At 46.0% G+C, this 25,750-nt stretch overlaps 1 protein-coding gene across 2 annotated transcripts in view; it reads right to left on the bottom strand.

The window, feature by feature from the left end:
* Positions 1-1,986: 1,986 nt before the first annotated feature.
* LZTS2 (leucine zipper tumor suppressor 2) overlaps positions 1,987-25,750 on the bottom strand; it is a 61,688-nt gene continuing 37,924 nt past the window's right edge. For both annotated transcript variants that reach the window (XM_056850293.1, XM_056850292.1), the window contains 4 exons: positions 9,339-9,749; positions 7,888-8,478; positions 3,838-4,107; positions 1,987-2,681 (listed from right to left, as the gene is read on the bottom strand). In XM_056850293.1, coding sequence (XP_056706271.1) covers positions 2,013-2,681; positions 3,838-4,107; positions 7,888-8,478; positions 9,339-9,719 — 1,911 coding nt within the window. In that variant the 5' untranslated portion in view covers positions 9,720-9,749 and the 3' untranslated portion in view covers positions 1,987-2,012. The remainder of the gene's footprint in view (positions 2,682-3,837; positions 4,108-7,887; positions 8,479-9,338; positions 9,750-25,750) is intronic.

A 25,750-nucleotide genomic window follows, 5' to 3' on the forward strand; every position in this document is an offset into this window, starting at 1 on the left:
AGCAGACCCGAGAGAATGGGAACATCCACATATGAAGGGCAAAGACATTCCCAACCCCCAGGAATCAGAATTCAAGGCAAGCTCCTACACACAGCTGAAGTTCAAATGTTTGGGTAAATCTTGTAAAAATAATCTTTTGGGGAAAAGCAGTGAAGTGGGAGTAGGGTAGGAAATTAGGGTGACTTCAAGTGTGCATGGAGATTACTCGGTGAGCTGCTAGTAATGGAGCAGCACAGGTCCCTTTAAGAAAAAGTGCACATCAGAATCTATCATGCAGACACCCCAGAGGTTAGGAAGGGTTTGGCTTTTAGCTTTTTTGGAAATGCTCTCAAGGATTTTAACCCCTGCTTCCACAGGAGAGGGGAGTCCAGAACTTCATTCTTCTGTCATTGCAAACAAGCATGGGACACATACACACACACCACAGAATTTGGGGCCAGGATTCAGCAGCCTGAGAATTAATTTTGGTTCTTTCAGTTCTTGCCTTTCTGGCTGTGAGGGTACTTTGTAGAGTTACAGGTTTTGCCCACACTTTCAATCAGAGGACTTGGAGATTTTCTACTTGAGGGGAGGGGGAAGAGAAGATTTAGCAGCCTGAAAAGTACCTTACACTTCACAACGATTGGGTTGCATCCAGACTAAATTTTCTGCAAATGGAAGGTATTTCCATCAGTCAAACAGAACTTTCTTGCCTCCCACTGCAGCCCACCGATTCCACAAAATGCTGCTCCTGGGGAGCAGGAGCACCCTCAAGGATGGCAAGAGGGGCAAATTGAGGCAGGGGCAGAGTGGGAGGGAGAAAGGCCCCTGGGAAAGGCCCCTGAACCGAGCCTGGCCTGGCTCTACCCCACCAAGAAGGGAGGGAGGGGGCAGCCTGCTTCCCCGTCACTGCATGAGGCTCAAGTGGGCCTGGCACCCCCTCCCCCTCACTTCACAAGGCTCGGAAGGGCCAAGTGCTGTCCTTCTGCCACTGGGCTGGCTCAGCCCAGGTAGGAGGGGGTGGCCCACTGGGAAACGTCCTGGTGACCTCAGTGGCCAGTCTGCCCATGAATCGAGGGTCTGAAGTGGGAAGAGGAAATGGGCAGAAATCATACCTCCACTTCCGTTCCAACCCACTCTCTGGAAGCTGTACTAATTATGCAAAATAATCAAATATACAGAAACCTGCTTTATTTATATAACCTATATAGAATACAGAATTCAGATTTTCTTGGCACGTAACTGTTTTGTGGGGTGTTTTTTTTTTTTAATTTAGTTCTGTTTTGAACAGGACTGGACTGAAGGTCAGAGAACAGCATCCAGTAAAATATATATATATATATATATCTACCCAGCAGGCCCCACAGAAGGTCATGCTAATTCCCTCCCATCAAGCAGCTAACTGGCCATGAACACACAATCAACTCTGCTTAGTGGCTAGCCGATGGAGACGGAGGTCCCTTTGTAAATGAAGAGGGCCAACCAAAGCCCTCCCCCCCCTCAGCCATCCCACCCACCCTGCCTTAAAGCCCATCTCCAGCCCATGAATAGGAAGCGAGTGATGGTGCGCACTGCTACAACAGCCAGCATCCTTGTAGGAGACTGAGTAGCCGTTGCGACCTGGAGAGCAGCGGCATTCAAGTGCTGTTTCCCTTAGTATGCAGAGCGCAGGAGGAACAGCGCTGCTGCTACCTTCCTCCCAAGGAGAGGAAGAGGAGTGTATCTTTTGTCAGGTCCCATGCTCCCAGGGAGCAACCTGAGCTGCCTATAGGCCCTAGGCACATCTCAATGGCAGTGAATGTTTTTTTGAGCTGGATAGGGTACTCTCATACTGGATCCCCAACCACGTTATGTGATGGAACAAGTGCTACCCACTGGGACTCGTGACGGTGCTTGTACAGCAGGTAATTCCCTCCATCGCTGGACTCAATTCTCAGTTCCTCAACACAGATGGGGTCCCTGCTGAGCGTGCTCAGTGGCCAGAATCTCTTTCTGAGAGCGTGGCTCCTTTACGAGGCCTCCGCCAGGCGCGCTCAGATCTCAGTCGCAGCAATCTCCTCAAAGCAGATTCCTTCCCCACCGTGCATCTCATACTCATCCATGTCCCGGGCCTCAAGTTCGAGGCTGAGGTGGCGCAGCTGCCGTTCCAAGTCGCGGTTGTGCTGGTACATCTGGATATAATTATGTTGCAACTGCTTCTGGTAGCGGATGACCCGGTCCTTTTCGCTCTGCCAGGTAACGCGCTCGGCAAGGAAAGCCTCCCGCTGCTCCTCACCCCGCCGCCGCTCACAAAGCAGCTCGGCCCGCAGCCGTTCAGCCTGGGCACGCAAACCATGCAGGGTGTCTGCCGCCTGCCGCTGGGCCTTTGCTTCATCGCACTCAGCCAGCAGGGGACAGAGATCTCCGCTGGCACTACGCAGTCCATCCAGCTCACGCTCCAAGCGCCCCAGCTTCTCGCGCAGCAGCTCTGCTTCGCTCTTGCGCCTTGCCAGCTCGTTGGCACAGACTTCCAGCTCCAGGGCCTTGGTGCGGGCCACCTCCTGCAACCCCAGCACCTGCTCCTCACTAGCCTGCATCTCAGCTCGTGCTTCCCTCAGCTGAGCCCTTAACAGCACCAGCTCGTTGCCCCGCTGGACCACCTCTGCCTGAGATTCCTTCAGCTGCTGTTTTAGTAGTGAGATTTCACCTGACTTCTGGCATACCTGGAGGGAGACAGAGATGCATCAGTTAGCTGGGAAGAAGTTAGAGCCAAGACCCAGATTCTATCACTGGAGGAGGACGAGGTTGGTTGCCAACCTCTAGCTCAAGCAGGCTGCAGAACTAAAGCCAGCGAGACCACAGCTGCATTCAAAGGCCAGGACAGAAGCAGAAGACATTGAAAGGGACATCCAAGAGCTTGTTAGTTGCAGTGGGATGATTCCCTTGCCAGGGGTAATTCTCCCCAGCATAGAACAGTTTGGTTCATGGAGACTCTATTAAGTGGGCAGGTGTCCTTCATTTTTCCCTCAGAAACAAATGCATGCCCTGCCTTGTTACTCATCGCTGAACATCTTCTGAGATGGCATCAGAACCAAGTCCAGGAGGGAGAGAAAGAGAATTTGAAGATCTGCAAAAGGCCTAAAAAGGCTGATGACAGTAATTTCCAAGACCCACCAACTAGAACAATTCATCCCAAAAGACAGGGGGCTGTCCCAGCAGGACCGGGAAAATCCAAACTTTCCAGCCCACACAGCAGCTAAACCTTTTACACTTAGAGGCACCTAAGTAGTTTTAGGATTGGTTTTAGAGTTTTAGGGCTATTTTAAATGCTGTTTTAAATGGTTTTATTGATTAAATGGGTTATTATTCCCCTGTAAGCTGCTCTGAGCCCGATCTTGGCCAGGGAGAGCGGGGTATTAAATTGAAACAATAAATAAATAAATAAATAAATAAATAAATAAATAAATAAATAAATAAATAAATGCTCTGCTGCAATCTTTTCCAAACTTCACAGCAAAGCAGGTTTGGGAAATTTGGGAAATATTAACGCTAAGGAAATCCTAGGAAGTGCATAAATGCATCATGATGTTGTGGGGAAAGGCACACTTCCCAGCCACTCAAAACTGGGTTTAATAACCTGTGTGGAAAAGGTCTGCCATCTAGCAAGCCAGAAAGGAACTACTCTTGGTACCCTTACAGACAGTCACAGGAGAGTTCCTCAATGGCTGGAAAAGAGAGAGAAGGTAAGAGGCAACTGAATGGACTTTAAGGCTGCTAATGACACAGCCCTCTGGATAGTGGCTTTGAAAGCAAGCTCCCAGCAAGATCCTCTGAAAAGACTGCGACTATGCCAGCCCCCTTTTCCCCAGCCCAGCTCACCTCCCATTTTGTCTCTTCCAACCGTGGTCCCAACTCTGTGTGCTCTCGCTCAAAGGAAGCACAGCGTTTCTCCAGCAACTCGCGCTCTGCCAGCAGCTGCGCAAAGTCCTCCTGAAGTTTCTTCTTCTCCTGCTGCAGCTGGAAGATCTGGAGCTGCAGCACCTGTTGGCTGCGCTGCGCTTTTTGCGCTGCCTGCTGGAGCTTGACGGTGTAGCCCTGCCGCAGCTCTTCCATCTCCTCCTCACAGCGCCTCTGCTTTTCCTCGTACACCTACATGGAGGGAAAAAAGCACCTGGTTGGAATCAAAAGGGTATGCACCTGGTAAACAGTTGCCATCACACAGCCAGCTCCTGGAGCATCACCAGACTGTTGCCTACGTAAGCACCGCCCAAAGATGATTATTTTCCTCCTTACTTTTGCTCCATGTAAAAAAGCGGCTGAAAGGCATTGCAGCTTCTGCTCCTCATCCCAGGATTCTGTATCACAGAGGAAGCAGGCATCTAGGTAAGGGATGCTTATGCACAAGAAGGGGGTGTGAGGATATCGTTTTGAAAGGGACCCAGAGGTTGTTACAGGTGGAGGAGGGGACCACAGGCGGGAAATATGGAAAAGGTGAGCAAGGCAAACTGCAGAGCAGACAGTAACAACAGATGGATCGGCCAATCTGGCAAGCATACAGATCCTTGCTACAAATGGGTCTCACCAGAAAGATCCCAGCAGTAGAAACCCAGATCTAGTAACCAAAAGCATTGTTAGGTAATACAGATTAAGCTATGTAACCAAGGCTGCAATCCTAAGGGGGGGGGGGAGCTGAAGCTCTTTAGGAGCTGGTGTGACCTCGCACCGGTGTAGGTGCCACCTTATCATGGAATAAAGTGGCACCTACACCGGCATGGGGGCAAACACACCAGCGCCAGGAAGCCACGCTGCTGTGCGGGGCTCTGCCGCCAGCACTGCTAAGCTGGTAGTGAAATCCTGGAAGTGGGAGCCCGCACCAGCGTGGGGGGCATTCCTTAGCCAGCTTCTTAACCCCTTTGGACCTGGGAATCCCCCCTCGAGCTGCAGTGTGGCTATGCCATCTTATTTGGTGGCGTAGCCTCACTGTTTTCCATGGGGGCATTTTCCCTTTTTTATATTTTACATTCCTCTTATTTTATTTTTGGTGGCCAGGAAGCCTTTGTGGAGGTGACACAGTTGCACCGCTCCCAGCTGCCACGGATCTACCCGCCCCCCGCCATAGGATTGTGTTGAAAGTGTAGACAGCTTTCTGTTTGCATTGTTTTCTAATTCTGTAATTGTAGTCCTACTGCATTGTTTACTAACTAATTTATACTAACTGAATTGTTTTTTATATTTTGTAACCCACCTTGAGCGTCAGTAAGATAGGTGGCATATAAATAAATACAATAAAATAAATTGCTATTCTAAAAAAAAAGACTGGGAACTGGATGCAATGAAAATTATGGTACAATATGTACAAGAATGCTCATTAATTAGCATTATGTTTTGACAGCATTTTATGAAACAGCGTATGGGTGTCAGGGTATGGGATGGCCAACCAGAACAAAGATAGGCTCGTAAGACTACCACTCCCAGCATGCAATGCTGTGAGCCTAATCAATATCTATATACACACTGCACTTTGGGATGAGAGTCCCCTCCCCCACACTGAAGACATGGGTGCAGAAAAAGAAGACAAAGAAGAAGAGTTGGGTTTTATATGCTAACTTTCTCTACCACTTAAGGCAGAATCAAACCGGCTTATAATCACCTTCCCCTGCCCTCCCCACAACAGACACCCTGTGAGGTAAGTGGGGCTGAGAGAGCTTTAAGAAAGCTGTGACTAGCCCAAGAAGGCCACAGTTACCTTATCATGGAAATTCTGTCCAGGGCCAACCAAAACCTGGAGTGTACCTGGGCTCCCTTTTGCTCCTCTGCCTGTTTGTGTACCTCTGCCTACCCATGTGGGGAGGGGCTGTGGCTCGGTGGTAGAGCATCTGTTTGGCATGCAGAAGGTCCCAGGTTCAACCCCCGGCATCTTCAGTTAAAGGAACCAGGCAAGTAGGTGAGGAGAAGGACCCCAGCCTGAGAACCTGGAGAGCCGCTGCCAGTCTGAGTAGACAATACTGACTTCGATGGACCAAGGGTCTGATTCAGTATGAGGCAGCTTCATGTGTTCATGTGTCCTTCCCCAGCCCACTCGTTCACTTGCCAGCCTTCCCCAACAGTGCTGGGGAGTATCTGTGGCTAGGAGTGCTGTTACTGGAAGCAGGGTCACGTTGCACCATCCGCAAGTTCTTCCTTGCTGGGCAGCACTAAGTGGTCTGGACCACGATGAGAATGGCTGGTGAGAAGGATCACAAGAAAGCAGGTGGGTATAGGGGGAGGCAGGCAGATAGGGGCAGCAGCAGTGGGCACCCCAGGGCCTCAGCAACTGTCCCACCTCAGGGTATGTTGATGCTGGTCCTGTCTGTGCCCAAAGGGAACTCATATATTCTATACATTAAATCAAAATCTACCAGCTCTACCATATACCAAAGATTTAGGGCAAAACATTGTCTGAAATGGGAAATTCTACAGAAAAATGTCCAGTGCTTAATTTTTTTCCAATTTCTAAAGGCTCATTCTTTCAGCAAATTAACAGCAGAACTGTATTGCCAGTCCAAAATAATAAAGGCAAGCTTGGCAGTTTCTCAGAGCCATCATAAGCAGACTTACACCATTTTAAACCCCCTTTACTTCAATGGACTTAAAAGGGTGTAACTCTGGTTAGAATGGCACTGTCAAAATTGTCATTAATATTTTTCAGGCGATTACCCTTAGGAATTGTGAGAGTACGTGTATGTTTTACTGATTTATAAATTGACCGGGATGGGGGTACAAAAAATAATCCAAATTAAAAATGAAGTTATTAATTCACTGATTGGCTACGCAGACCAAATGAAACCAAACCTAAGTTTCTTATTTATATAGAATCACAGAATCATAGAGTGGGAAAGGACCACCAGCGTCATTGAGTCCAACCCCCTGCACAATGCAGGAAAATCACAACTACCTCCCCCACACACCCCAAGTGACCCCTACTCTATGCCCAGAAGATGGCCAAGGTGCCTTCCCTCTCATAATCTGCCTAAAGTCATAGAATCAGCATTGCTGACAGATGGCCATCTAGCCTCTGCTTAAAAACCTCCAGGGAAGGAGCACTTCCACCTCCCGAGGAAGCCTGTTCCACTAAGGAACCGCTCTGTTAGAAAATTCTTCCTAATGTCTAGACGGATGATAGAATGATGTAATCATCATTCTGACATTGAACAAGTGATACAACATACAGTGACTGTGAAATTAAGGTGGCCCAGTGACCTCCATAGAAGAGAGTGAAATTCTGCTGAAATAGATGAGTGGAAAACCATGGCATATCCATAGAATATCATGCATAGTTCTAAACGTGTGTCAACAGTTTTCAGTGTTTTCATTTTTTTCCCTTACATTTAAATAATGTAAGGAGAGTACATGCTATATTGTCTTTACATTTCTACAGTTATTATTGCAATAAAAATAATTTCCACATAAAACTTTGAATTTATTTCAATATAACTTTAAAACCACACTTGATTTTTTCCCCTAAACAGATATGTCATTTCACTTTTGAATTGCTATTGGGACATAAACTTAATATAAGGTACTTTTGACACTTGTTACTAAATATAAACAACCTAAATCAGATCATGTTCTACTCAGAGCAGTGGATAATTCTTTGGAAAATTTTCCAATCCTTTCCACCACCACCACCCCAGAAAAAAATTCCAATTCTGATTTTTCCAGAAAACCCACATCACTGCCCTATATCACCTGCATGTGAAAACTACTTAGTGAAACAAAATGCACAAGCAAGAGCAGTCCCATAGTGGAAGCAATAATCTAAAAACAGAATCAATCTTCCCCTCTGGGGACTCACAGGAGGTTTGTTTGGTTTTTTTTTTTTTTTTTTTTTTTGCTGTTTATCAGCCTCTCTGCATTAAGAAAAGCACATGAGCACCCCCTGCTGATTACCTGGCAAATGGCCACCTCATTCTCATCCAAGCTCTCTCTCAAATGCTGCAGTTCAGCTTCCCGTTCTCGCAGCTTCTCCTCAAGTTCATGGACAAGAAGGGCTTCATCAGCACCACTGTGCACAGGTGAGCGCCCACCGCATGAGCCACTGTCCGAGGAAGGGTGTCCACGGCCACTCAGAGAGCCTGTGCTCTTGCTTGACGACGACCGGCCGCTGTCTGAGTTTGAAGGACCTGCGAGGCCCCGTGAGCTGCTACTGCCATGGCTGTCGAGGTTTATGTGGCCCATGGAGACGTTGACTGGCTCCATTTGTTGGCTGCAACCAGTGCTGTATGTGGGCAGGCTTGAGAGGGAGTTGCGTCCCGAGTCAGACATGGTTCCCGAATGGGAGCTCGTGCGGCAGCTCAGGGAGTTGTGTTTCTCAGTGCTCCCTGTGGAGGAGCCGCCAAAGAGCTGAGCGAGGCTAGCTTGGCTCTCAGAGAGCACCGAGGTGCTGGGACGCAGCGCCAAGTGCCCCTGCACTGGGGGATTGCGGTTCTTGGGCATGACAGGCTTGAAGGCAGTTGGGCGGATTAGTGTCTTCTCCATGTTCTGAAAAATAACACAAGGGGCACAGAGTTGCAAGACCAGGCATTGACACTCAAAGGTAAAACGAACAGGTATGAAATCCTCACTCTACCGCTGATAAACTTTAGGCAGATTCATTCTCTAAATTTCACAGGTGAGGAAATGGTGGCTTTAAAAATATTCAATACAAGGGCTTTTTTTGAGGCTCACTCGGGAATGTACCACTTCCCTCCTTCTCATCTACTGTAACACTTTTCTAGGCTAGGAAAATCACTGTGCTGCTGCTATGGCTGCCTCTCGTGGGCCTTTTAAACAACAGGCAGAGGCAACTAGGAGCACCACTCAGTGAGGGTGGATGGGGCATCGTTTCACTCCCTCATATACCTTCTGTGGGAGAGAAGAGAGAGAAACAAATGGTTATTTGCCAACATTATGATTAACTTCATAGAATCGTAGAGTTGGAAGGGGCCGTATAGACAATCTAATACAACTGCCTGCTCAATGCAGGATCAGCCTAGAGCATCCCTGACAAGTGTTTGTCCAGCCTCTGCTTAAACACTGCCAGTGAGGGGGAGCTCATCACCTCCCTACGTAGCTGGTTCTGCTGTTGAACAACTCTTACTGTAAAAAATGTTTCCCTACTATCCAGCCGGGACCTCTCCGCCCGCAATTTAAACCCATTATTGCGAGTCCCATCCTCTGATGCCAACAGGAACAGCTCCCTGTAGGAAGAACTACATGCATCTAATAAGTACTTCAGTCTGTCAAAGGCAGAATTCTGAAGGAGTTAACCAAATGGGGCTAGCAGGCATTTGTTTTGGCTGGTGGGTACATATTTCAACAGCCGGTCATCTTGCTCTACCAAGCTGCCTCCCCTTTCTTACCTTCTCAAGTTTCCCAGAGACAGGCACCAGCTTGGGGGGAGGTCCACGGATGGTGCCAACCTGGGGCTTGTCATCCTGCAGCTCTTCAGTGTCACTACAGGGGCTTATAGGAGAGACGTCTTCAGCCCAGTCCTCTTCGCTACCATACGCGTAGCTGACTTTCTTGGCAGGGAGTCCATGGCACAGGGGCTCTTGGGAGCCAGCGCCTCCTGGCAGGCGGAAGGGGCCGAACTCTGCCGTGGCCTTGTGGCAAGGCCTGCCTGAGATGAGGCTACTGACACTGCCCATCGCTGCAGGGGGCGAGCAGGCACCTGAGTGGAGCTGGGCAGCCCCTTCAGAGGCAGACTCAATGGAGATGGGCAGGGTCTGCACTATGGCCATGATGTCCAGAGAGGAGGTTTTGCACGTGGCCTGAAAGACAGAAGAAATGGCTACTGAGAATGGGAGCAGGAGAGCTGAAGGTAGCTCATGAGCTTTGTGTTCAGACTAAGTTCAGTCACTGTGGTTTAATGGCATTGGTATGGACTGGGAGATAAAATGGCTTAAAATTAAACCAGAATGCTTCACTACATAATGGTCAAAGAACGAGAAGAAAAATAAAAGAAATTTACTCTAACGGTCAGCTGAACCAGTCATGCACCTATCTATCTAGTACATTTTCCATCTCTCCCTTTTTTCAAGGAGCTAAGAGAGGTGTACATGGCCTCCTGTCCTCATTTTATCCTCACGAGTATCCTAAGCCAGGCTGAGAGTTACTGTACCAAGTTCACCAGTGGGCTTCATAGCAGAGTAGAGTTTTGAAGTAAAGTCTCCCAGGTCATAGTTCAACACTAACAATGTAACACGGGCTTAGGCCTCTGCCACTGGACCACACTTGCTGTTTGCATTGTGCACCATGATCCATGCGCTCACACCACATGAGCTAAGGACTTCCAGAAAGCCAGTGTAGTAGAATGTTGCAGTGGGACTGGGGAGACGTGGGTTCAAATCCCTACTTTGCCGCAAAGTTCATGAGGTGGCTTTAAGCCACCTAACCTCCCTCACAAAATTGTTGGGTGAATAGCATGGGAATGAGAACCAGGTATGCTACCCTGAGCTTCTAGAAAGGGGAGAGTGGGACTAAAACAAAATACATAAATCAGTTGAAACATAGAGAAGGACCTCTGCCAAAACTGACCTGTTTACGGGGCTGCCTCCCACAAAAGGTCCAGACTTGTATGGGTTCTTCTCAAAGCTTTTCAAAAGCATTTGTTTCTACAGTAGAGCTTCTGCATTTTAAGTGATCGCTTATGAAACCACTATTGGAAACTGTCCTTTAGTCTTACTACCCTTGTTTTCCTATTTTTTTCCTATTTTGTTGGAAGTCGCTTCAAGCCTCAGAAAGACAGGATACAAATGTTTAAAATGAATACATAAGTGCCAGGGAACTGTTCAACTGAAAAATAAAACAATGCTAACCATGACTAACACCAGGGGGCTCATCTTAAGAAAATAAGAAAAGCCATGCTGGATCAGACCAAGGACCATCAAGTCCAGCAATCTGTTCACACAGTAGCCAACCAGGTGCCTCCAGGAAGGCCACAAATAAGACGACTGCAGCACCATCCTGCCTGTGTTCCACAGCACCTTATATATTAGGCCTGCTACTCTGATCCTGGAGAGAATAGGTATGCATCATGACTAGTATCCAATTTGACTAGCAGCCAGGGATAGCCCTCTCCTCCATGAACATGTCCACTCCCCTCTTAAAGCCTTCCAAGTTGGCAGCCATCACCACATCCTGGGGCAGGGAGTTCCACAATTTACCTATGTGTTGTGTGAATAAATACTTCCTTTTGCCTGTTTTTAATCTCTCACCCTCCAGCTTCAGCAGATTACCTCACAATGTAGTATTATGAGAGAGGGGGGAAAGCATCTCCCAGTCCACTCCCTTCTCACCATGCATAATTTTATAGACCTCTATCATGTCTCCCCTTACCCTCCTTTTTTCTAAGCATCTTAACCGTTCCTCATATGGTTGCTCTACCCCCCTGATCATCTTGGTTGCTCTTTTCTGCATCTTCTCAAGCTCTGCATTATCCTTTTTTAGATGTGGTGACCAGAGTGTGGTCTCACCACAGATTTGTATAAGGGCAGTATGATAGCAGCAGTTTTATTCTCTATTCCTTGTCTAATTATGGCCAGCATGGAATTTGCCTTTTTCACAGCAGCTGCACACTAGGTTGACATTTTCATCAAGCTATCCACTACCACCCAAGGTATGGCCATCTGTCAGCAATGCTGATTCTATGACCTTAGGCAGAACATGAGAGGGAGGGCACCTTGGCCATCTTCTGGGCATGAAGTAATGGGTCACTGGGGGTATGGGGGAGTAGTCTGGAATTTCCTGCACTGTGCAGGGGGTTGGACTAGATGACCCTGGTGGTCCCTTCCAACTCTATGATTCTTTCCCTTTCTTGGTCTGTCACTGCCAGCACAGATCCCATCAGTGTATATATGAAGTTGGGCCTTTTTGGCCCAATATGCATCACCTTACACTTGCTCACATTGAATCTCATTTGCCAGTTTGGAGAGAAACTTTTGGAGCTCTTCACAATCCGTTTTTATTTTAACTACCCTAAATAATTTGGTGTCATCTGCAAACTTAACCACCTCGCTGTTCACTCCCAACTCCATGTCACTGATGAACAGGTTGAAAAGCACCGGTCCCAACACAAATCCCTGAGGGACCCCACTGCTCACATCCCCTCATTGTGAGTACTGACAATTTATTCCTACTCTCCACTTCCTATTTTTAGCCAGATCTCAATTCATAGGTGGACTTGTCCGCTTATTCCATGATTACGAATTTTGCTTAGCAGTCTTTGGTGAAGGATTTTGTCAAAAGCCTTTTGCAAATCCAAATACACAATGTCCAGAGGCTCATTCCTGTCCACGTGTTTATTGACACTTTCAAAAAACTCTAAAGGGTTAGTGAAACAGGACCTACCTTTGCAGAAGCTATGTTGGTTTTTGCTCAGCAGGGCTTGCCCTTCTATATGCTTGACAATTCTATCTTTAATAATGCTTTCTGATTTACCTAGCCTGTAATTTCCTGGGTCCCCCTGGAACCCTTTTTATAAATGGCCATTTGAGTTATTGAAAAACTCTAGGATGGATACTGTCTAGCCCTGATGACTTGTCAGTTTGCAGTTTGTCTATACGTTCTAGAACTTCCTATCTTGTTACCACAATTTGGCCCAGCTCCTCATTCTCCCCTCCCCAAAACATCTGCTCAAGAAAAGGTATCTGCCCTATATCTTCAACAGTGAAGACAGATGAGAAGAATTCATTTAGCTTCTCAGCAATTGCTTTATCTCTGCTCATCCAATTTCATACATTGGTATGGTGTGGTGATTATGGTGGTAATATTACTGTCATGTTATTTCTATATAGCTTCTTTTAATGTACAGATACATTACTGTGCTAACTAAATAACAACAATAAATGGTTCTCCAGGTGATGGAATATACTTTTGAGCACTTGACTCAATAAAACCTTTTGCTTCTACTCAGCGGACATTACCTTGTCAGCTATGATTTTCAATATTGTTTCTGTAGCATTGCGAGCTAGCCACTCACTTCTTTTAAAAAATGGACGATAAAAGATTTTGATATTTAAAAGTGCTTTCTGAGGCTTTCAGTAGCAAGCGGCTTGCCCAATTCCCACCCAGAAATTTTACTCATTTTCATGTCTATTAGTCAGTATGCCCTTACACACACACACACACACACACACACACACTTCCTTTTAAAATAATATTCCCTGTAGAGACCCATGTTGGGGCCCTCCTGTGGCAAAAGAAAAGTAGAACACCAACTCAGCAGGGGCTGATCGGGGTCTGCACAAGCAGCCTCCAACTCAAGGTCCCAGAGTTGGCCTCTCTCTCTAGAGACAGCAGGCGCCTGGCCTGGGACTCACAAAGCTGGCTGCAAGAGGTGGGCGTGGGGATCAGACCGTACAAAGAAACCCATCTCTGTTCTCCCAGACCACGGGTCAGTGGAAAGGTCTGTTAAAGTTGCTAAATGAAGGAGATATTCAAAGGCATCTACAAGGAGAAAAAAAAACAGCCTCCAAAGCAAAGCCAGATAAGTTAAAAAAGAAAAGAAAAAAGAGCAAGGAGCAGAGCACTTGTGCTTCAAATTACACTTACTGCAAAAAAAAGCTACTGTCCGTCATAGAACTACAGGTATTCTATTCTAAATAGTGTATATTTACAGTGCAGTGTGATGGGATTTAAGTTTCCATGCACAAAAGAGAGATCTCCCTTTTAGAGCAAGGCCAGAGTCAGTCTTCCACTTGCAGTGATATTTTGTTACCTGGAAACCATCAGCTCAGGCAAGCCCACTAAAAAAGGCAATAGGAACATTGGCTGTAGTGTTTACGGTCTCCTTCCACTCCATATCCCGCTCGGTGAAGACATCAAGGATATGTTGGCATGGGACTCCTTGATCTAATTTTACTTAAGCATTTTCTGCTGGGAATGCAGGGATCCTTCAAAGTTTATTACACAGCTAGTTCTAAATTAGACCTACACACATATCAACTGGTCCTGGGAGACTCAATATTAGCTAGTTCATCAGTTGCTTCCCTATTCAGCATTAGTAAGCTAGTATATATGAAGTATGAACCAGTAGATTCCCTGTTCCAGAGCAGAAATTCATGGCTAGAGTCTCCTCAGATCCCTGCCTTTATATGGGGTAACTCTCTAGCATCCAATTTAAGGTAAGGGGCGGGAATGATGAAATCCAGTACTATAATCCTAACAGAAGCCAGCAAGAGGGCAGCAATTAGCATTGTTCCAAGGAAAGACTATAAGGAATCCTTGACTCAAGACTAAAGATGTAAAACAGGGGTGTCGAACTCATCTGTTATGAGGGCCAGATATGACATAAATGTCACTTGGTCGGGCTGGGCCACGTGTACCATAAAATTTAATGCCAGATACTGGAGATACAAACTGAAGACACAGGCAAAGCCAATTAATGATTTTTTAACTTTATTTTTTACTTAAAATACAAACATTCTTAAAACCATAACACTCTTACAGTATTTTCTTTTATTTATCAGGCTTTGATCATCGACACCACGGGACTGGGGGAGGTGTCTGCCTCGGCTGGTGAGCCCACAGCCAACTCACCAACACGGACTGGGACTAGGGGGTGGTGGCTTGACATGCATTCAGTTGGGTACAGTCATAATGGCAGCAGAACTCTGGCAAGATGCGCATACGCAGATGACATGACAAAGTTGTGTTGAGAGGTTCTTCCTCTCCCCATGTCTATTTACAATTTTAGATTTTACTGCAAAATTAAGGGATCTTCCAGGTTTGCAAAGCCCTAAGTGGCAGCCGTACCTCACTCCATTATGTACATTTAACTATATGCATTGGGACAACCCTTTAAAAAAAGGTAAAGGTCCCTTGTGCAAGCACCAGGTCATTCCTGACCCATGGAGTGACGTCACATCCCGACGTTTACTAGGCAGACTTTGTTTATGGGGTGGTTTGCCTTCCGCAGTCATCTTCCCTTGACCTCCAGCAAGCTGGGTACTCATTTTACCGACCTCGGAAAGATGGAAGACGGAGTCAACCTTGAGCCGGCTACCTGAAACCAACTTCTGTCGGGATCAAACTCAGGTCGTGAGCAGAGCTTGGACTGCAGTACTGCAGCTTACCACTTTGCGCCACGGGGCTCCTGGGACAACCCTTGGCTATCAGATATAGTGACTGATCTTTCAGAAACTGATTAGAGAAATATTCTTGACAGCAGCACATTCCAAGATATGTTTATTGTTTAAATGAAAATGTGACATGCTATGTTCACACTTGCTATGACACTCATTGCACCATGGTGATACACTACAACAGATCGGTGTTATTATAAAGTTAAATTCAATATCCAGATTACTGACAGTTTTTAACACTGTGCTCTAAGGCTAGAGGAACACAGTAGTTTGAGGTTTGTTTTTTCCACAATATCAGAAGTAGGTAGAAAGAAGAATGTGTTGCTTGTGGTATGTACCATCATTACACAACAGGTGTCAATAAGTGCTACAGATTTTTGTATTCCTGCAGGTGCCATGTTAGTCTGTTGCGGAAAAGATAAAAAGAGTTTTGTAGCATCTTGATGAATGCATGAAAGTGAGGCTATTTCTATTTTCAGATAGTAAAAAACTTCCTTTTATTTATCACAATGTCGATGGCTTCTATTTTTAACTCTTATTTTGTCCCTATTTTCCCAACCACCACAGACATAGATATGCATGAGTAGTTTAAACTACCTGCTGCTCCATCCAGAACACTGGGTTTATTCATTTATTTTACTTATACACCACCTTTCTCCCCAACGGGGAACCAAAGCAGCTTACATCATTCTCCTCTCTTTTATCTTATCCTCACAACAATCCTGTGAGATAGATTAGGCTGAGTGTGTCTGACTGGCCCAAGGTCACCCTGCAAGCTTCCATTCATATCTGGGTCCAACACTCCAACCACTACACTATACTACACCATTTCTAATTATTTGTTAAGTAAAAGTAAGACATTTATACTTTTACAATTCATTACTGTACCAAACAGTATCATTTCCTGTGAAGTTGTACATTAAATGTATTTAGATCCTTAATATAATAGAGATTAGATCTGATAAAATAAGCATTGCTTGGATCTCCATTCCTCCACCCCAACTGAACTCCAAACTCTTTTCCCCCCACAAGACTTCAAAATTTCTGGAAATGATATATCTTTATCAGGATGTGGAGCCCTTTTTACATTATACAGCAGCATGGAAACTGCTTTTCCAGGATCAATCCTACAGCACAATGCAATTGTTATTCTGCCAGGATCAGGAGTGGTGAGAGGAATCTACTCAACTAGACCCACTGAACTGGCCACAACGGTGCTAGGCCTGTAATCATGACAGCAATGCCAGGCAAAGCAATTTCCACATGCTGCTGCAATGCCCAATAGGCAGCAAATGTTCCAAATGTTAGAAAAATGGAAGCGAATGTAGACCATGGAGCACCAGCTCCTCCTGCAGGCAACAAACCTCCCTCAAGATTAACCTCAAGGACTTTATTTCAGAAGTGCAATATGCCTAGCATCAGTAGCGATTGCCCCACAAGCACCCAGCCTCCTTCATAACACTCTTCCCGTAGCTGGAAATGCTTTTTCCTTGGCCTTTTCACCTGGGAACGGCTGTGGGGAACAGCAGGATGTAATTATCATGACTGATAGGGTCAGTGAAGACCTTCTTTCATCCATAGTGAGGAATTCAGGGTCAGTGTGGAGTATTAGTTAGGCAGCCCCAAGTTCTAATCCCCACTCTGCCATGGTTCTTACTGGATGCCCTTGGGCCAGTCACTCTTTTTCAGTATAACCTACCTCACAGGGTTGCTATAAAGATAAAATGGAAGATAGGGCAACTACATATGCCATTCCAAACTCCTTGGAGGAATGGCAGGATTAAAATGTACAATGGAATTTCAGAGGGACTACATCTCCCAGCAGCCGTGGCTCTGGAGAGGCTGGCCTTCCTCTTTCCAGAGTGTAGGAGGGAGGAGGAGAGAGTGGGCTGGTAGATCTAAGTCAGGCAGAAGCAGGCTAGCAGTGAGGAACAGGATGAGGAGGAGAAACAGGCTGGTGGAAAGCTGGAAAAAGGGAACCAAGGACTGGAGCAGAGAACTTTGGGATTCCTGCTACAGGACTGAAGCTCCAGGTAGAGACTTTGTTGTTGGACGGTGTCAGGAGAGCCCTGGAAAAAAAGGGCCTTAGTAAACCAACTGACTGGCAAGAACTAAAAGGCCTTGCAAATCCCAGTTACTATTTCCACCACCACCACCCTTTGGATTTGCTTCTACATTAAAGTTCCTGTTCTGTACAGTTAAGTGTAAGTGCAGTTGCTGGAAACCACTGAGGTTGGGAAGAGGCTGCCAGCCCTGAAGTGCCTTCAGCACTTGCCTAAAGTCTGAGTTGCACAGGCACGCTACATGAAATCAATCCTGTTCTGCCGTTCCTGCAGTGTAGAATCTCCTTCATATTTTGGCTCCATCTTTTTTTTTTTTTTTTTGCAGCTGATGTCCATAACTCAACACACTGCTCTGCTAATGCTGCAGGGAGAGAAACGATTGGTCCGCCTTTGATATACAATGCTTTTTGTTAATCCTTCCCAGCATCGCATTTGCCTCCTCTGCAAGAGCATCAAATTGTTTATTCACATTCAGTTTAGGAGGCACTCTAACCCTTTCAAGAGCCACCTACATGGAACAGAAAATGTCGAGAGCGGGGGGAGGGGGCATTGAAGGATTCCAGGAGGTTATTTTGGTGCCATACCACCAACAGAGAAGAGCAATAGAAAAAAGGGAGGCCCAGGAAGCGGCACCCCCCACCCTTGCTGACTCCGCTTCCCCCTCCCTTCGCTGCTATCCACAGAGCAGATTTTCTTTTTTATAACCTGCCCTCTGTGCTGTGCTTTAAATAGAAAGTGCCTGTGTCTCCCGCTCCTGCCAGCAGTTCAGGATCACCGAGTGGAACTAACTTGCATTTATTCCAACCCCAGGCACCACACCAGCCCCTGCTCATCTCCCATCCTGGGCAGTGCAGGACACCACACAAACGGCAAATGCAGCAGAGAGGAAAACCCTCACAGAAAACACCTGGCATTGCAATGGGAAAGGAGGGAAGCATGGAGCACATACAAGCCCCCGACTTAATACCTTGGGCCTTGCTTCCTTTTCTTTCCTGTCCCTGACTGATTGCCCCCCTCGCCCCTCAACGAGAAGGATCGTCCTCAATACGCCATAAAGCAAAGTACCCCTCGGTGCACACGGCATAAAAATGAGAGAGCTCCTTTCCTTGCTCAAAAATTTATATGGGGTCAAAGAAAATCCTACGTTTGTAGCCCAAGTTACAATATGCAGACACAGACATGATACATAAATACTTAGATCCAAAACTAAGGGGAGGGGGGCAGTACTCCCACTCCAATACAGCAACACAATTTAAGCTGGTGGAGGCAGGAGGGGGGAAGAAGCCCTCTCAGCAAAACACTGTAATGCCTGAAATCCACTTCAGAAAAGAAATAAATGCTAGATACACGTGAGTACATGAAAATAAAACAGTGGCAACAAGCGCTACTACTTGACAAGGGATACTGACTGGGGTGTAAGGACTCGGATCTCCATTCCTTGAGCTTTGACTCATATTCTGAAATCTTACTGGTCTCTGATATGCTACCGGACTCGAATCTAGCTCTCCCTGATAAGGGAAAACCTACATAGCACCATGGTTATATCACTGTTAGTCCACCACAAGGCAACACCAAAAAGAACGAGAAAAGACTGCAACATTAATGCCAGAGATGGGGATTGATTTTTTTGATTCCGCTGCAGAAGAGTATCATTTGTGGACACGAGGGATGAGACTCTGCCTGGAAGGGGTGGGAAGGATATTGAGGACACATCTGCTCTCCAAAGCTCACTGAAGCAGACTGTCCTTTTGCAGACTGTCTTGAGAGAGAATGCTTGTGCACATTAGCAATCTCCCCTAGAGTTTTCCCAATTCTTCCCAGGGCAGAACTGCAGTTTTCATGGAGAAGGAGCCATCTTTGATTGACAACTGGATTTCAAAGAAGCAAGCAGTACTCACAACATGGAGATACTACTACTACTACTAAGTAGGAGTTAAGAAAGACATAGCTTTTAGTGAATCCAGCCACAGATAATTTCTGCTGCATCCCCTCTGGTCAGATTTTCATACAAACCGAGTATATTCGGAAATAGAGGACAGCATTTAAAAGCTTCATCCCGATTATACTTTGGCTCATATGTCCCAGTCAAAGCCCAAGTACCACAGTGATCTGATTTCTTCCTAAGACATTTGAGGTAAGAGTTCATGGAGATAATAAGACCACAGGACCAAGAGTGCAAAGTGAGAGTAAACTCCTGTCTAAGCCCACTGAAATAATTCACTTATTAGAGTGAAGTAACTCTGCATAGGATTGCATTGTAAAGAGCATCAAACCTTCCCAGGCGGCTAAGGTCACTGTTCCAACCTACTCCTCACTCAAGAATCCTTCCTGACAGCCTCTCCTTCCACTGCCTATAAAAGACATTGCTGCATCATGGATATTTCATTTCATTGTGTGCACACATGAATTTTTAATTTGCTTACTTTGTACATTTGTATGTTCTTCTATTGGGATTGGGGCTTTCAGAGAATTTGCTTGTTTTGGCCAGATTAGTTATCTAGAGATGCCGGGGACTGAACATGGGACCTATTGTTTTCAAAACTTGTACCCTAACACTGAGCCATGGCTTTACCCCAGTGATTTCAATGAAATTTACTCCCAGCTACACAGTACCTAGGACTGCAGTACTAAACTGGTAGCCACCCTTGGGAATAAACCCAAGTGAATTCAGCAGAATCATGCTGCTTTTATTTTCTTATATAACAACATCAGTCTGCATAGTGAGAGCCAGTGTGGCTGTAGTGGTGAGGACCTGGGAAACCCAGGTTCAAATCCCCACTTACGCCATGGAAGCTTGCCTGGGCCAGTCACAAACTCTCAGCTCTGACTCTGACAAGTATTTGGATGGGAGACCTCCATGGAATACTAGGGTTGTGATGTGGACGCAGGCAATGGCAAACCAACTCCCAGCGTCGCTTGCTTTGAAAACCCTATATGGGGATGCTATAAGTCAGCAAAAAAAATATCAATCTGCATGGTGCTTTACAGAGCAAAAGAAGACAGGCCCTTGCCCTCAGGTGTATGAACTAATATTTGCCATAAGAGAAGAGAGTGTGGTAGAGATAAACAGTGGAATAAAGTATTCATTCCACATACACATGCTTATGCTCAGTTTCAGTACAAAAGGGGAATTGTGCCAAAGGCATTACAGAAAAAGTGGTGTTTGAAAGAAGTGAGAATTCTGGGAGACAGTTCTACACATAAGGGCCAGCAGGGTGCCCAAGGGAGAGGCCAAGGCACTAAAATCCAAAGTCTAGCTCTGCCGTTACAGGCTGACCTCAGATATTTGTTCCTAATAAGGCTTACTCAATATGCCATTATGTTGTAGCTCCCAGGAATTGGGATATATATCATTCCTCTCCTAACAGGTCGGACCAGTAACTCTGTGTTCCTTAAACAATAAATTTAGAATTATGATGCTCAAGATTTATGAATCAAGGATCTTCTAAGGAAGAAAGGAAAATAAAATTGGCCGACTCACATATCTGTTGGGATAAATTGACTGCTATTGACTGGTTAATGTTTTCAGCCTATTTTATCGATCATTTGATTTTTAACCACCTCAGGAATCTTAGGACCAAGTAGAGGCCTACATATTTTCTACACAAACAAATAAAATGTTGACTGGCTTGAAAAATCCACCTTTTATTTTAAAGCAAGTGTCTAGTTCTTATGGTTATACAAAAATATTCTTTGGGATAAAAAAATACAGTGCTGCTTGAGCTCAGAAGGCAAACAAAGGAGATTTTAAACTTTATTAGACTTTCTAAAACTCTTCTTAAGATTATTCACAGTGGGTAGTCTGTTTGCGGTAGTCAAAAAGGGCAAGAGTCCAGTAGCACCTTAAAGACTAACAAAAATATTTTCTACAGAAAATATTTTTGTTAGTCTTTAAGGTGCTACTGGACTCTTGCCCTTTTTGTCTTCTTAAGATTATCCCATACTTTAACTGAACCTGGCAAATAGTTAGGATCCATAACCATGCAAGCTGATGAGGGCCTCTACCCCTACCTACCTACAGAACTAATTTCCTTATGACTGACTTCAAAATAGCCCTAGAAATAAAAGTTCAAGCAAGAAACATCAAATAATCCAGAACAACCATGAACTGAGAAGGGGCTTTTTCTCTCTTTCTGCATGCCCAATGGGGACTTAGTAGTTCAGTGGGGTTGGGGAGAGAGAAAGAGATGGAGAGACTGTGTATGGAGGATAATTAAAAGGAATAGGGGAGGGGGAGGGACGGGAAGGATGGGAAAGGAGAGGAAGAGGCAAACACTCTGTTCTCTTCTTCCACATCCATTCACACATTGTGCAATGCAAGGAAATGCTTTTTAGGAGCAAAGCAATTAAATGGGGATGGGGAACGATAGTCTGCAAGAGTTACAGCTCAGTAAAGCTCAGACACCCAGAGTACAGAGATTCTGGCTGCTAACTAGTTTGTTTTCTTTCCTGGGAGCTCAAACTCAAGAACCAGTTAATTCAAATTAATATCCCTCTGCAATTCTGTCATCTTTAGAGGAGCGCTAAAAGAATATATATTTCCCACCCTGCCAAGAGATGTGGATGGGCACAGTAAGGTGTGATTTCAGGAACAGAAGCAGAGGGCGGCTGTTAATCCAGATTAATGAACGCAGGTGTGACTTTGTATATGTGCTGTACATCACTGTAGACACACTGTCGCAGAACAGAATACCTTCTTTACCTGCAAGTATGCTTTGCAAGAGTGGAAACCCACCCAGCCTTTGACTGGTGGTGTGACAGCATGGACAAAGCATGTTTAACCCACAACAAGGACACACATGCACAGGATCACTTAAAGCTGACTAGGTCCCAGGGCAGGAAGCAATATAGGCAGCTCACGCATGCCCGCCCGCCCCCCCCCCCCCATTCCAGATGGTGCAAACAATAAGGCAGTAAATAATTAAGCTACAGGATTCGTGACTTTGGAGGCAGAATCCCCAGATGCCTAGAGAAAATTGTTCAGGGCAGATGGAGAGTTAAGGGCCTCAATGAATGGCCACAGAAAAACCATTTACCTTACTGTGGGGACAGCCACACTAGCATCAATGTCATTTCCAGGTAGCTTAGAATTCACACACATGGAGAAAAGATCCTCCATTCCCTACCTGAAAATGTCACCTATAGTTGGCACAGGCTATTAAAAAGGTGCCTGATTTCATCTCAAAGATAGTTGCATGATAGAATGGTAACAAGGGTAAACGGCATTTAACACTCTCTGCAATTAGTACTTAGAAGCTACTTGAAATGATCTTGAGGAGGAAACTAACCCCCACAGCCTGTAGCAGTGTAGACATTACATTAGCGATGAAGGACAGATAAGAGATGATAAGCCATCCACAGCACCACACAGGAATTGAAGGATTTTCTATGCTGATAAATGGCATCAACTTCAAAACTGACTAAAGAGTATAGATCTCCACTAAGCATACCAATACCAATAGCCTGCTGAACTCCCTGCCACTGAAGAACAGGACATTGTGTTTAGCAAGATCCTAACTGCAGACTGGCCAAAACAGACAAAATGATTGAGAACCAAAATTGTCTGCTTAATAATTGAAGTCTCATCAGTAGGGATCTGGGAGCAGAGCCACTTTTATGCAACCTGAAAATATAGATTGCAATTCTGAGAACCTAAACTCTCTTCAGAAATCAAACATAAAACAAAGGAAAGACAGAAAACAAATAATAAGTTTCTTAATGACTCAGAGTAATGGGGCAGCAGATATAATGACCCTAGGCCATGTCTACAGTTAACGTGGCCAAAAGGGAGTGACAAGGAGGACATTTGCATTTTTGTTCTCCATGTTTGCCAGAACTCTGGGGATCAACAGGAAAGGAGGGGATGAGTACATGAGGCTTCCTGACAAAGAGAGAAGAAAGGCATCAACTTAGGATGGGGGTCATATCCTCTCAAAGAGAAGCACAGAATAAGGACATTTCTTGTTGACATGAGTTGCAAAAAAGGTCAAGGCCCAAAATATGAGGACAGTGGTGATGAATGCACCGTTGATGGACCAGTCATGTCCCACAATGTCATGTTGATTCAGAGTGTCTGCAATAACGTCCATGGTTCCTGGAACATGTACGTGACAGGAAGGATGCCATACTGGATGCACCATTCCCACAAACAACATGCCAGGGTGTTTTGGTGGACAGAAACAGTGTGTCCCTGTTTGTTGATAGTATACAGTACACAGTGGTTGTGTTATTTGTGACTACATGGACTGTCTGACCTTTCAAAAGAGGAAGGCATACAAGGAGGGCCTTGAAGACCACAAGGAGCTCCAGGAAGTTGATATGGGCATTCTGTTCCTTGTGGGACCACGGGAGGCTTGAATGTTGGCTCTGGTAGTGAGTGCCCCAACCCCAGAGGAAGGCATAGGTGGTCAGACTGATGGAGGGATGTGGAGGTCAGAAGGGAATGCCCTGATTCAGATGTATGGGATTGGACCACCAAACAACAGCATGACAGACCACCAGAAGGAGTGTTATTCTTTTGTGTTGTGAGACCCTGAGAGAGTTGAAGTAACAAAGGAACCAGTGCTGAAGAGATCTCACCTGCAGTTGGGCAAACTGAACTGTGGAAACAATAGCAGCCATGTGCCCAAGGAGTCTGGATGGAGAGCAGGCTGTGTGGGATGGCAACAGAAGTTGTTGTAGAGAGAAATGGAATCTCTGGATTAGGGTTGTCAGCTACCCCCTGACAAATGGTTGGGGATGGGGTGAGTGGGGCAAGAACTTGCTGGCAGCAAACTAAGGCCTAGGCCTCTGTCATCAGTGACACATCGACTTCACTTCTGGAACGCACCAGAAGTGAAATCATCACATTGCTGGCAACATCAGGATGCTCTGATAGTTGGGCAAAAGCTCTGTGGTAGAAGCCATTTTTACTCAAATACCAGAGCATCGACCCATCACCAATGACATCGACACACCGTCAGCAACAGAGTCCTAGGCCTCATTTTGCTGCCAGTAATTCTCTCCCACCAGCTGAACAGCCCTAGGGGGAGGGACCCTACTCTGGGTGGAGAGCAGACTATGTGGGGTGGCAAATGAAGCTGTTGAAGAGAGAAATGATGGTGATCTGCCTAACTATTGGGAGGTAGGCCCTGGCGCAGTGTGCATCAAGAATTGCCCCTATGAATGGGATGCACCTCAAGATGCAACTTCTCTGCATTGACCTGCAAGCCTAGGAAAGGCTAAAAGATGTAGGATGATGCATAGGTGTCTCAGAAGGGTAGATGAGTGAGGTATCCTGAGCAACCAGTAGTCAATGTACAAAAAGACTGTGATGCCTCAACATCGCAGATGAACTGATACCACTGCCATGCATTTGGTGAAGAACCTTAGAGTGGTAAAGAGGCCAAAAAGGAGTATCCTGTACTGGAAGTGGCAGTAACTTCAGATGGAAGGTTTACACCTCTGGGGCTGTGACCTTTAACTAACCAACTTCCTGCCCTCCTTGTCAACGAAGGCAGAATGTGATGACTGTTGAGTCTTACCCAGAGCAGTTTTGACAATGACAGAATTGGATGGACGATGGCTAGAAAGGAAAGTTTAGTTTGTAATTTGCAGGGACTGTCCATTTTCCACAAAGTGGAAGGATTGGAGGTGGGCTTATCCCAGGAATCCTTGGCAATTTCCAGGAGACGCTGAACCAGCAAAAGAGATACTTTTGGGTGGCCATTGGAGTCCAGGACTCCTGGGATTGGTTTAAGTCAGGAGTGGGGAACTTGTTTTCCACCAAGGGCTACTTGGATACTTATAGCATCATTCATGGGCCATACAAAATTATCAACTTAAAAATTAGCCAACCAAGCCCCAAGCAGGCAGCTGCCCCAGATGACCCCCCCCCCGGTGCAGGCAAGCAGGCAGGCATCCAACCAGTGGCGCACTCACCCACCTGGTGGCACAGGGTGGTCTGTTGCACCAGCTGGCCGTAGCCGTCCAGCCGCATGCCGTAGTTGCTCCTGCTCCGCATGGTTGGGGATGGATTCTACAGCTGGCTTTTGCTACCTTTGCCTGCAGGGATGAAATGAGGACACACTGGCTAAGAACTCCCCCCCCCACCCCGCATTCTGGCCCTGCCCCCTTTAACCCCTCCATTGTCGCCACTTCCGCCCCAAGCCCTCTTGTAGTAAATAGGGAATATGTTTCTCCATGGCTAGGGTGAGAAAGGGTTAACACCGTTTCTTGGGTGGTCCTAGCAGCTCCATAGCTAACGACTCTTCTGCAATGGGGAAAAAAGGTTCCTTTTCTCTGCAATGGGGAAAAAGGGTTCCTTTTCTCAGCAAAACTCACATCTGCCTTGAATAGAGGCTATTCCTGTCCACGGGAGGTGGTGGATCACCAAGTCTTAGATTCTTCTGAGCTAGAGATTTGCCAGGACCCACAAAGGGCCAGACCAAATGATTTCATGGGCCTTAAACGGCCCCCAGGCCTGATGTTCCCCACCCCTGGTTTAAGTGGTACTTGTTTCTCCATCTCAATATTTAGGGCAGCAGCTATGCACAGGAGCTGATCAACATAAAGCCTTCCTTCCTTCCTTGAAGGGTGACATTCAGAAGTGATCAGGAAGTTCCTCCCTCGAGAAGAACCCAAGGC

This window comes from Euleptes europaea, chromosome 5 (assembly GCF_029931775.1).
Source record: "Euleptes europaea isolate rEulEur1 chromosome 5, rEulEur1.hap1, whole genome shotgun sequence".
Classification (NCBI taxonomy): Eukaryota; Metazoa; Chordata; class Lepidosauria; order Squamata; family Sphaerodactylidae; genus Euleptes; species Euleptes europaea.